This window comes from Acyrthosiphon pisum, chromosome A1 (assembly GCF_005508785.2).
Source record: "Acyrthosiphon pisum isolate AL4f chromosome A1, pea_aphid_22Mar2018_4r6ur, whole genome shotgun sequence".
In the NCBI taxonomy this organism is placed as follows: domain Eukaryota; kingdom Metazoa; phylum Arthropoda; class Insecta; order Hemiptera; family Aphididae; genus Acyrthosiphon; species Acyrthosiphon pisum.
In genome coordinates this window covers 108,898,358-108,910,798 of record NC_042494.1, presented here as the reverse complement: position 1 = coordinate 108,910,798, position 12,441 = coordinate 108,898,358, and the positions used below count along the sequence as shown (strand labels likewise).

The window sequence follows — 12,441 nt, the reverse complement described above, 5'->3', positions numbered from 1 at the left end:
TCTATAATATTATAAGTTTTAATTTAAACTTTTTAATTAGGTACCTAACAATTATTAAAACAAAAAACAATATAAATTCTGAATTCATATTGTATATAATTTTAGTGCATGGGTGTCCACCCAGGTCTTAGTGACAAATCCTTAGCACATATACACATATTCTGAACACCACCTGAACCCGACTACTCCTTCACAGTAAAATCAGGCTAATAACCACACAGTTGATGTCTTAAAATAAATAAATAAAAAATTTTAGTGGAGACAAAATTCCTTTTATGCGTCACTTAAATTATTAACTCAGGATGGATTGACAGTCTCCCTTTTGAACATCTGTCTTCAAACTTTAAAACAGATAAAATTCTTGAATTATATTTTTCTGAAACATGAGCCAAAAAGTCAAAATATTATTCATGTTTCTAGAAAAATATTACCCAATACAAAAGTTCATAATTATAATTACAACTCTTGAAATTATAAATAAATAACTTTTCTCTACTCATTCTAACTGTTTATGGATCATCGCAATGTATATTATTTTTACACATTGTGATTACAATTTTCAATACTTTAGCAATGTTTATAAATTATACTATTTTTGTAGATAAAACAAATGCAACTTTTTCATTAAATAATAAACAGACAGTGCAGTGATAAGTATTTTGTAGTATAAGCTGCACATCTTCGTCTTTCTAATTATTCTGCAAACTTTTGATTTTCGCCAATACAGCACGGTTTATGTCTAAGTAAATTTATACCAAAAAAAATAAAGTAAAAATTATGTTTGGGGTATTTTGTATAATATTGAATAATATGTAAACATACCATAACAAAAATAAATAAATAAATAATTTATACAGTAAAAATATAATAAAAATAAAATTGAGATCAAAATGGTTAGAAATAAATGTTATTTAATCCACAGTAAGTGAAATATTATTGAGCAAAAATAAAATGTACAAAAGGTGAGAGAATATTCGTTATGGTAGTGATAATTGATGTCTTAATTGAAAATGTAAAATAATAATAAAAAATAAAATTATACATAATAAACAATATAATTTGTTTCAATATTACTATTCGTAAACATTTTTAAATAGCCATGTTATCTAGAATTTGGACATTAAATTTTAAACAATAATGACATTTTAAAATTATAGTGTTTTAAAGATTATTTAATTTAAATAAAAATTATAAATGTAACATTAATAAAATAAATTTTAGATCCAAGTTGTGTTTTTCTTCACATGTGCAGTACGGATAACGCCAAATGGCTTCATTTAAGATCGTTCACATATTATGCTGAATAATGTCAATTGGCATCATGTACCTTGTTATTAAATTCTCTAAAATTTGGTCAGCGTTACAATTAAATTATTTGTATTTTGTTAACATCTCCTATAAGTATTTTATTATAAGTACATGCAAGTCATACATAGATTTTTTAATTCATCGATTTTTTTTAAGAACCCCAATTTTTTCAGCATCACTAGACAAGTATATTTTAATATTATGATACGCAGGGAATGTATTAAAATAGGAATACCTATAGACATTGGCGCAAATAGGTGGGGGCTTGGGGGGACTTAGTCCCCACATTTCTGCCAAGTCCCCCCAGTTCAAAAGTCAGTAATTAGTACTGAGCATATATCATTTTTAGAAAATATTGTTAAATATGAGGTTGGCCAGACTGCTCTAGCTGGACACTCTAGTGCTGAGCAGAAATGTTTGTAGTATTAGTCTCGACTGGACGCTAGTCAGTAACCGTTGTTCCTTTAAAATGAATTAATAAGACTATGTTTGTTGAGATTTAAATTGTGAAAATAAATAGTAATTGCAAGTTAAAAGAGTGTTTGTTTGTTTCTTTTATTGTTCTATTTAATAAATCAGAAGTGGGATTCGAGCATCCGGTACCACAAAGTGAATTCGTGAGTGAATGTGTCGTTAAGTGTGGTTCGATCAGTGTCGAACACATGGATTGTAATGGACGTATCAATGTGTTACAAAAGAAGATGAATGGGACGACCAGTGGCTACTAGTAGTACAGATGCAGATCAATAACAGTGAGAGTAAGGTAACTCAGAGAACACCTTTCGAACTGTTACATGGTTACCGACCTCGGTTTAGACTGGGGAAGACAAGAGAACTATCAGAAACAGTAGACACTTGGACGTGTCCAAATGAGCTGTGGAAGGAGGCCAGGGAAGCTTCATAGAGGTCAAAAGCAAAGATGAAAGAAGACTATGATTTGCACCGACACAACAACACTAAATATACGGTTGGAGAAATTGTTGTGATGACTACAGTGCCTACTCATACAGGACAATCAACCAAATTGCAAAATAAATATAGGGGACCATTGACAATCACAGAAGTATTGCCAGGTGATGTATATCGGGTTGCTCAACTACAATAAGATCAGAAAAGACTGTTTACAAACAACGGAACATGTATCTCAGCTCAAATCTTGGAAGTTGTAAGATGAACCAGATGAAGCGAGTGATACCAGCGAGGAAGAAGGCCGAGGACCAAGTGGTGCAACCAGTGGTGAAGATGATGCGGATCCACCACCAGAACACAGGAACAATAGCAATGAAGTTAGAAGATCAGACAGGATCGGAAAGAAACCTTCAGGGCTAGGTGATTATGTATGATGACACCTATGATAACTAAAATAAATAATAATGTTTATTTTTTGTGTTTTATTATATTTTATATTATTATGTATAAGATGCTATGAGGACATAGCTAAGGCAGGAAGGCCTAGTGTTAAATATGAGGTTGGCCAGACTGCTCTAGCTGGACACTCTGGTGCTGAGCAGAAATGTTTGTAGTATTAGTCTCGACTAGACGCTATTCAGTAACCATTGTTCATTTAAAATGAATTAATAAAAAGCCTCGTTCACACGGTGACACTAATGAGTATGACACTAATGATATTGTGTGTCGTGACACCTAGTGTCGGTATATTTAATTCATTGAATATCGCGACACTGGTGTCATGCAACTGTCGCCGTGTGAACAAGGCTTAAGACTATGTTTGTTGAGATTTAAATTGTGAAAATAAATAGAAATTGCAAGTTAAAGGAGTGTTTGTTTGTTCCTTTTATTGTTCTATTTAATAATATTATAGGAGAGGCTTTAGTCCCCCCAAAATAATTTGTCTATTTGCACCTATGCCTATAGATATTAGATGTTGTTTTACTTTTGATAAATATTAATACCTTTAATTTAGATAAGTATCTTCTAGTTTTCTATCAAATTTCATTTGTAAAAAAATTTAAAAAAATATTTGTAACGTTCAACATGTTTGCTGGGTACGTCTTCTTATGGTTCTCATTTCTATGCATATATATAATAATAACTTGTGAGTTGTGATGAATAAAAACTACTCTCAGAATATATTGGTCACGGTGTTGAACAGCATAATATTATTATGAATACATATTTAAAAATATCTATTTAACCATGCTGTCAATGATTAAATAAATGTCAGCTACACATACAAAACAATGAATAATTTACATCAAATGTATATTTGATATTTGATGCCAAATGGTGTCGCTGAACAACTCTAAGGATACTAATATGCATCAGAACACACAATGTGTTAAGCTGTTTAAGAATATTTAATTTAAATAATATTAATTTTAATTTAAAGTTATGAACGTCCAAATTTCTAGTTACAATTGATAGTTAACAGTAATACAATGGTGTACTGTTAACAAAAACATTTAAATTTTTAAAGTTAATCTATTTATAACAACACACATTCTGATACAATTAATTAATTGTAAAATATTATGTAAAGTTTTAGTGTGATATCACATGTTTCATTTAAACTTAATACACACATAATTGTATAATGCATACTAAATAGTTATTTAAACAAAACAAAAAATAAAAAACAATAATAATTTCAGTATGTTTCAACTTTTAAAATAAATGATTGAAATTTTTTTTAGAAAATTGTATGGAAAAATAAAATTTAATTTTGATAAAATAAAAAAATGTTAGCTATCATTCATAGTACCATTCATGACTTTTTTTATGGTACTATTGGTAACATCAATTTCGTGGAGTTCGACTGATAATATGTTGGAAAAACATACATGGTCACTTTCTATTGGTTCTCCACAGCATTCACAATTTAATACCTACGAATATATATTAATTAATTGAAGATAAATATTGATACATTATTTTTCTTAAATATTTTTTAGTGAATGTCCTAGACAACAGGAAAACAAATTTTCTTTAGTAGCTATAACTATAGTTAAAACTCAACCTGGTTTCCTTTACTAGCTTTCCGAATGTTTGGGTCTTTTAAAAATTACAATTCCAAAAAAATACAGCTAAAGCAGAGCATGGTCTCATTTCCCATCATGTTTACTATATATTTTAAACATTTTATTAATTATTTATTTATACATTTTAAGAAAAGAAAATTAATATTGCCCTACTCGTATTTCTCTTAAATCAAAATATTTTTGTGATTGCATAAATTTAAATTAAATAGAATAAAGAAATTACTAATAAATTATTATGACTAAATTACCAGATACACTCAAAACCAACAATACAACAAGAACTCGTTCTGTGATTTTTCATAAATTTTAATTTATCAGAAACTCTATGTAATTTTTCTTAGCAATATATCAAGTTATTTAAATGTATACTCCGGCCCACGAGAGTCCAAATGCAGAATGCGTCCGTCACTGCGCATGGGCACGTAGCCGAATAGAGGGAATGGCATCATGGTGGGAGAAAACAGACGTCACGTATTACTATATGAATGCGCGGTTTACGTATGGACTCTCGTGGGCCGGGGTATAGTAATAGTTCATAGCTGTGACTTAATATAAGTATTTGTACATAGGTTTCCATAATTTTTAATTTAGCAATTGAAATATTGTAAATTTTAGATACACCAATGCAGATATCATTATTTATAGTTTCAAATTTTTGATAATAGGTCAATTCACTCTACTATTTAAGTCAACAAGACAAAATAATACCAGTAGTACATTAAGATCTTGCAGTAGTCAAAATCGATTGTTAAAAATGAGTTTACCTCCATGCAAATTTTCTAATTTAAATGTTTGATATTATTATTGCATTCCACGGTTAAATACTGCCATTAAATGCACACTGAGGTTAAACATAATATGAGTAATCAAGTATATCAAAATCATAATTAAATGAGATAATTATCTTAATAGAAGTATATATACTGTATGTTATATACTGTATGTATACAATTCTATGAAAAACACTTTCAGTGTGTGTATATTATGTCAGAAACTTGATTTTTTTTATACATTTATCATAATAGATAATATTTTTTTAATGTTAAAACAGTTTAGTGACTAGTGGGAAGATCTATTTTGAATGATAGCAGGTTTATTATGCACGAGTACACACAAAATTAGTTCTACTGAACGCATATTTACTATGTAGTACGCCTATGTTCATTATGACAGAGGTAGCGTATTAATGTATTATGCAGGTTGTAGGGTTCCTTTTAAGTTTAAGAGGATGCCATACCCAAATGTATTGTCACCGTCTTACAGCCATACTACATAACAAAGTACAGTAGTTTCGTTGTTGTATTATTCGTTTTAATATATTAGATTGAATTGATTAACTATCAAACCTAAAGGTCAGAACATTATCTGTATTTTTATTTATAATTTTATAATTTTAGTAATATATGAGCATTTTTAAATTATGATATTTAACATACTCATCAGTCATCTTGTTTTAATCATTTTATTACTGCATAAATTCATTAATCATTTACATTATTGGACAGACTTTTTTTTGTGGAGATTTCCATTCTACAATGTCTCAAATAAAATCAACCACAGATTTTCAGTTGGACCATAACTAGCAATTAAATCAGTTTTCGTAGTCAGCTTTTATTTTTGACAATCAGCCAAACCTAAAAAATTGCTTTACTGTGTTAATCTTAGCAAATTGCAAGTAAGGCAATTGTTAGAATAATAAAGAGACGCTCCAGAGAGAGAGCAGCACTCAGCACATGTTAGCCATACCCATTTCTACTGCCTTGTGCAGAAGCTCACCGCCTAAGGTTACTCTTAATTGAGACAGAGTATATTATAAATTAACAGGTAAATTTAGGTAATTGTTTTCTTAAAATGATAATGTGTTGACATTGTAGATTATCAATACTTTTCTGACTACTGATATTATAAAACTAAAATATCGTACCTCTAGAGTATAAAAACTTTTTTGTCGAGCAATCCTTTTCAATATTCTATTTCTTGCACGTTCTTTAGCACGGAATTCAGGGTCCATTCTTCTTTGACGTTGTCTTTCTTTATCTCTTTCCTTTTTTAATCGATTGAGATCTTCCAAATCTACATTATCTTCATTATCTAACCTATAAATATGATATTATTAGTTGAAAAGTTAAAAAATAATTAACTTATTCATATATCTTACAATGATGTGATTTTACTACAGTCAATATTAGCTTCTGAATATAATTTATCAATGTTACCACCATAAAGTCCTTTGGATCTAGATAGTCTTTTAGCAATCGTGTTTTTTCCTCGTTCAATTGCTCTTAACTCTGGATCTAAACGCCTTTTTCGTTGTCGTTCACGGTCACGTTCTAAGCGACGTTTTCTAGATTGTTCTCGTTGTTCATCTGTCAATGGTCTCCTGGGCATTTTTATACTGTGTAAATATGAAAACTATTTAACTTCAGTATAAATTATAATGCTAGTTTAAATACTTACAATCACATAACTATGTAGATGGATAATTTATATTGTATTTGTATAGCATTTAATATGGACTAGATTAAAAAGTACTGACTTGGTATTTTGATATGAAATACAATGGCAAGGTTGTATTTAATTGTCATGACTAAATTTGTTTTAACATTTATAAGTATTTATTCAGTCTTGATCAAAATTGTTCTGAAAAATATGAAAATGTATGTTCTTAATTTAACATCAAAATTTGTTAAATTAAAATTTTTTTTTACCTAACACTTTTTGTTTAATACAACACCTGTGAGTAGTTCTTGGGTGAACTTGCATATTAATAAAATGTATACTCTATTTAAAATTAGAATGTACCAAATTGTGCAGGTGGTAAATGCGTTTCACTCTACAACCTCCCTCATCAGTCATCATAATCTAACACAGAGGTGCGCAACCTTTTTTGATCCACGGCCCCCAAAAATTATTTTTTTTGATGACACGATCTCCTCCTACCAACATTGTGTAAGTGTATAATATAAACTTATTTAATGGTTTTAGTGTTTACAAAAATTGTATTCATATAAATTCAATCGTTCATTTTAGGCAATTTTTATATTTCTTTAACTTAACTAATCCAAAATATTAAAAAAATACAAAATTAGTTTTATAAAATCTAAAATTAAAATAATTACTGCAATTATTATAACTATAATCAACATTTTAGTATATTTTTAAAATTATAAAATTACTATTACATGATTTAATGATTTTAATGAGACACCTGAGCTTGCATTGTAGACATGATTGATTATAATGTTGGTTTGATATTTGATACTGCTACTCTTAAATCTGATTAGACATTTAATCTGGAGCAATATTGGTTTTTATTATCGCTAGTGTTGAAAATGCAGTTTAGCATAAATAAATTCATGATATAAACAACATGGTATTATTGCAAAAGTCCAGATTTGGTCCAAGTCCGCGCAACACGTCACTTGCTTATCCGTATTATCATATTGTCATTAAATTATTATTACTATACACTATGCTACGTCACGTGCTTACCGAAGGATCTGACCTTCAAAAAGTTAAGATCATACCTTGTTTTTATATCATGAATAAGTTAATGTAAAAGGAAGTAAAATCGATATGGCTTGTTTCAAAAATTCTGGATATTCAGATTTGATGGAAATTCAAAATGTATCACATGCATTTTCTTGAAATCTGATACACAGATTTTCATCTGACGATCTCAAGCCAATAATTTTTTTGCTTATTTTATTTCTTTGATACTTATTAAAAGTAAATTAATTTCTTATTCACGCTAAATTTTTAAACCGTGTGGCACCGTACATTGAAATTTGCTTATAAACTTATTAGAGGAGCAGTTATAATTTCTTATATCCTATTAATATCAATATCGTTATCCCTGAAGAATTCTGATAAGCATGAAAACATCACAAATTTGCCATCATCAATATAATTTTTCTACAGAAGTATTTTATTTTTAAAACCATCTATTTGTAAGAAAAAAATACAAAATAAAAATTATAAGCATTAAATTGATTAACTCAACGGGCTAATCCATCATAATAACCGTGAGATAAAATTAAATTTAAAAATAACCCATATAGGTACTGCGTAATTCAATAGAACTTGTAATCACAAAGTTAAAATATGAAATAATATAACGATTGTCACGGCCGTCTATGTTACAAATAATTCTATGTTACATAAAATAATATACGTATATAACTTTTTTATTTGGTTTTATATTATTGACAATTATCAACCCCGCGACCCCCCAATAAAATTTTTTGACTAAAATAGATTTGGATGAGATTATACGTTTTAGCAGGCCTGACTCAAGGGGTGGGCCCACGTCTAGGGCGGAACTTAAGCAGCAATTTAGTAAGAGAATGGCATTATCAAAATTCTGAAAATATTATATTGTTAGGGGTATATTTTCGCTTGAGCCAGTCCTGCGTTTTAGGTATTTCATTTCATATAGGTACTAGATAATATATTTATTAATTATGGCTGATTGTGTACTTCGTTAATCGTTACCTATGTCAAATTAAATAATGCCAGTATATTTACCCAGTCTTAAACAATGTTAATACTATACAAATATATAACAGTTATTTGGATGGTTTTCACCAAATCTATTAACTATAATAATATTATATAAGCCAAATACCACACAAATTGTGCAAATTGTACAGATTGTAAATTTTCTCATAAAAAAAAAATACCACACATTCACTCATTCATTGCTACATTTCAAAAACTACAGAACATTACCTACAAACTTGAAATTTGGAATAGTGGTTCCTCTAATGGTGATGTGCAATAAGAAAGGATTTTCTGATAATCGCATTTCAAAGAGGTGATCAAACAGGGATCTTGATATTCACGTTTTAAATTTAAACTTTTTTGTTTGTTTATAAATGGTTGCCATTGGTTGCAGATTATGATGGCAATAGCAGAATAAATAATTATATAAGTTTTTTTTTTTTTTTTTGTTATGTAAATGGTTGTCATTGGTTACTTGGGCAGATCAGTTACAAGCATGCATCGAATTGTTGCGCTAATGGCCAAGAAATAAAGAAACTATATCTTAAGAGGACGTGATACCCGCATGTGTTGTCTTCGTCTTACAAGTGCGTAACATAGCAAATTATACGCAAAGCGGAACACATGAAGCTCCGTTAGCTTAAAAATTAGAGTGAATTGACCTATTATAAAATCTAAAGGTAAGATTATTATCTAGACAACCTCATGGGCTTTTTATTATATTTTAATTTTAAAGCGAGCCATGAGTATTTTAAAATTGTAAATTGTTTGTGCATTTTAAAATACTCATAACTTGCTTAAAAATTAAAATATAATAAAAAGCTCATGAGGTAACCGTCGTCTAGATAATAATCTTACCTTTAAATTTTATTAGAGGTTAATTTACGCTAATTTTTAAACTACATGTGTTCTGCTTTGTGTATAATTTGCTATGTTTTAATATGCACTTGTAAGACGGAGACAACACATGCGGGTATCACGTCCTCTTAAAACCAAATGTATGTGTAGCTTATATACTCAAAAACTACTCAGTTGAATTTGATAAAAAAAACGTTTAGAGAGTAAGTAGTTTAATCCACGTTAAAAAATATACACGGTGCTAAATCCAATCCACGACTTGTGGTTGCCTATCTAGGTTGAATTATTTCACAAAGCTGATTTTTCAGTGAACTGAAGTACATTAAAATCGATATACACTCAGACAGAGATATACCTGTATAGCGTACATACAACATACTAAATTAACAAATAGGATTTGCCACAAAAAAACTGCACACGGACGAAGCCGGGATATTCAGCTTGTATAAAATAAAGTTCTAGTATGCAGTTCTTATATACATGTTATTATAAAAATTAATAACTATTTTATTTTATGCAATCAATTACAACCCTAGACTAACAAAAAAAAATATTTTGGGGTGCACACACTCGGGTATAGGATTACCTATGTACCAAATATTTTCAGAACCATAATACAGACTTGGCTGTGGATTGTTTATTTACACTCACAGTTCACACACAAACGCATAAACATTGACTTTTAATAATATAGATTAGGGTTCAACTCTAACTAAAATGTTAAACTTAATATTAAATCTTTTTTATACCTGTACTATTTACAATTTTGTAACCAGCATGTCAAATCAAAAATATTTCACAAATTATATTCTCATATACACTAGGTGTCCTCTGTCAAACATTAAACAGAATTTCATAGTATTTCTAGTATAAACACCATTGATATAATAGCTAATGAAAATGACCCGAAACATTAGTATAATCCAACTTCATGAAACATACTAGCCTACCTTTAAATAATTTGAGGATGAAATGTCAGATAGGTTAGGATCATTTAGATAGTGCTTGGAGTAATATCTATGTACCTAAACAATTCTAAGGTTTTGGACAAAATATATTATGCCATAATGCATGAAAATTTATTAAATTGTATAGTTCACAGGTTCACTAAAATTGAATGGACCAATCATGGGCTTCTAAATCTTGTCAAAGGGACCATTTGCTCACTATTGATTCATTAAACGTTTAGTGGAACCCGTTGCAAGTATTGCTAAGTATTATAAATGGTACATAACGTAGAGAAGAATATCAATGATTTGTAACCCAAAGCCACCTTTTTCAAAGTATAGGTGCATTCAAAATCGCAAAATTTGAATGATAAAAATATGAAAATGATAAACATAAAAATGAAAAGAAGCCTTAAGTATCAACAAATTACAAAACAATGTATCGCATATTCAATATTGTACTTAATCTTGTTGTTGTCATTAAATCAACAATGGTTCTCAATGCTCATTGGTCACAACCATGGCAACGAAAGACAAATGGGCACAACTACAATACACAATTAATAACAATAAAAGAAATCGTTTAGCCAGAATGATGTGCGAAATGCCAAGATTCTGACAAAATGACAAATACAAAAATATCGGTACGAATGTACGATCTATGCGTTCTTATCGTTATTATAATGGCAAGTTCGTCTCTTATTCGTCGGATTGCGTAATAAGTTATCACACACGCTGATGCGGAAAATGTACGACCTGTCAACCCGTTCGGACCGAGATGTGGTAAGCCATGTCAAAGTTGTCAAGTGCGCATTTCTCGATCACGTAGGAGGTGGTAGACGAAACGGATCTATATTCTATCTCTATGATATAAACGTTAATTACCTGGCATTGGCCCAACGCGACATCACATCGTTTGACGTCGTCGGGGACCGGCATTGCAGAATCCGACGATAAATGTATTGCCTTACTGCGTCGCACGCGTTACGAAAACGGCCGTAACGGGGCGTCGCGGAATGTCGGAATACCTACGAAGAAAGACAAGATGTCGAGAAGATAACTATATAGTCACTCGACGACGACCGACGACGACGACGACATTAATAATTGCAGAATTATTGTATGCACATTGCACGCCGCCGCGTCGTCGCCACTCATCACTGTCTCGCAGGCCGCAGTTTAGTCGAATTTACAATTAACATATTAACATCTATTTACCGATTTTCCACGCACACCGCACAGGCATGCGTATGCGTAAAAAAACTAACGTAATAATGATGATGATAATAATAATAATAACAACAACAACAACAACAATATAATATATTACAATCTCTTCTGACGACGCTCTGGGATTATAGACGAAGATCACAGCGGCTACAGATTATATAATCTGTGTCACATCCATCATCATAGCAGTGTTGTCATTTCTGACAAGATAAAATATGTTTATTCGCATATTTATACAATATAATATTATTAAAACACTAAATTAAAAAAGCATGATTACCATAATAATAAATCATATAATAAATAAATAAATATATTATTCATTCAGAAACAATATAATTTTTGTGTATTATTCATCAATCCATTATCGAACAATAATTGTTAAAACCCAATAACCGATCGCCCAACCTGAAATTCTATTGCGCATGTGCGTTGTAGTAATCGAGTAATAGTCGAACAGCGCACTCACGTGGGGCCGTTTACATAGAGCAACACTATGGGCCGCTGAAACTAAGACCGTGCTCCGTTTAAGAGGACGTCGCACCCGCATGTGTTGTCTCCGTCTTACACACGTACGTTATAGCAAATGTTCGTTC

The 12,441-nt window shown here is 30.2% G+C and overlaps 1 protein-coding gene across 3 annotated transcripts; it reads right to left on the bottom strand.

Annotated features, from left to right (window-relative positions):
* Positions 1-250: 250 nt before the first annotated feature.
* On the bottom strand, positions 251-12,068 carry LOC100574068 (zinc finger CCCH domain-containing protein 13). 3 transcript variants are annotated; one of them, XM_029488013.1, is made up of 6 exons: positions 11,501-12,064; positions 7,016-7,243; positions 6,765-6,947; positions 6,466-6,702; positions 6,232-6,403; positions 251-4,154 (listed from the first exon to the last, which is right to left on the bottom strand). In XM_029488013.1, exons 4-6 carry the CDS (start codon positions 6,693-6,695, stop codon positions 4,011-4,013), a joined length of 546 nt encoding a protein of 181 aa, XP_029343873.1. In that variant the 5' UTR covers positions 6,696-6,702; positions 6,765-6,947; positions 7,016-7,243; positions 11,501-12,064; the 3' UTR covers positions 251-4,010. The 3 variants fall into 3 exon arrangements, with proteins under 3 accessions (XP_029343873.1, XP_008183949.1, XP_003245141.1); XM_008185727.3 differs by lacking the exon at positions 7,016-7,243 and having other exon boundaries at positions 6,466-6,719; positions 11,501-12,068; XM_003245093.4 differs by lacking the exon at positions 7,016-7,243.
* Between the last annotated feature and the right edge of the window lie 373 nt (positions 12,069-12,441).

Excerpts from the sequence above, each read along its gene's own strand:
- LOC100574068 (XM_008185727.3), bottom strand. The coding sequence starts at position 6,695 with ATGCCCAGGAGACCATTGACAGATGAACAACGAGAACAATCTAGAAAA. Across the intron at positions 6,404-6,465 it reads TGTAGTAAAATCACATCATT|GTTAGATAATGAAGATAATG; the intron begins GTAAGATATATG and ends TCATATTTATAG. Across the intron at positions 4,155-6,231 it reads AAAGTTTTTATACTCTAGAG|GTATTAAATTGTGAATGCTG; the intron begins GTACGATATTTT and ends ATATATTCGTAG.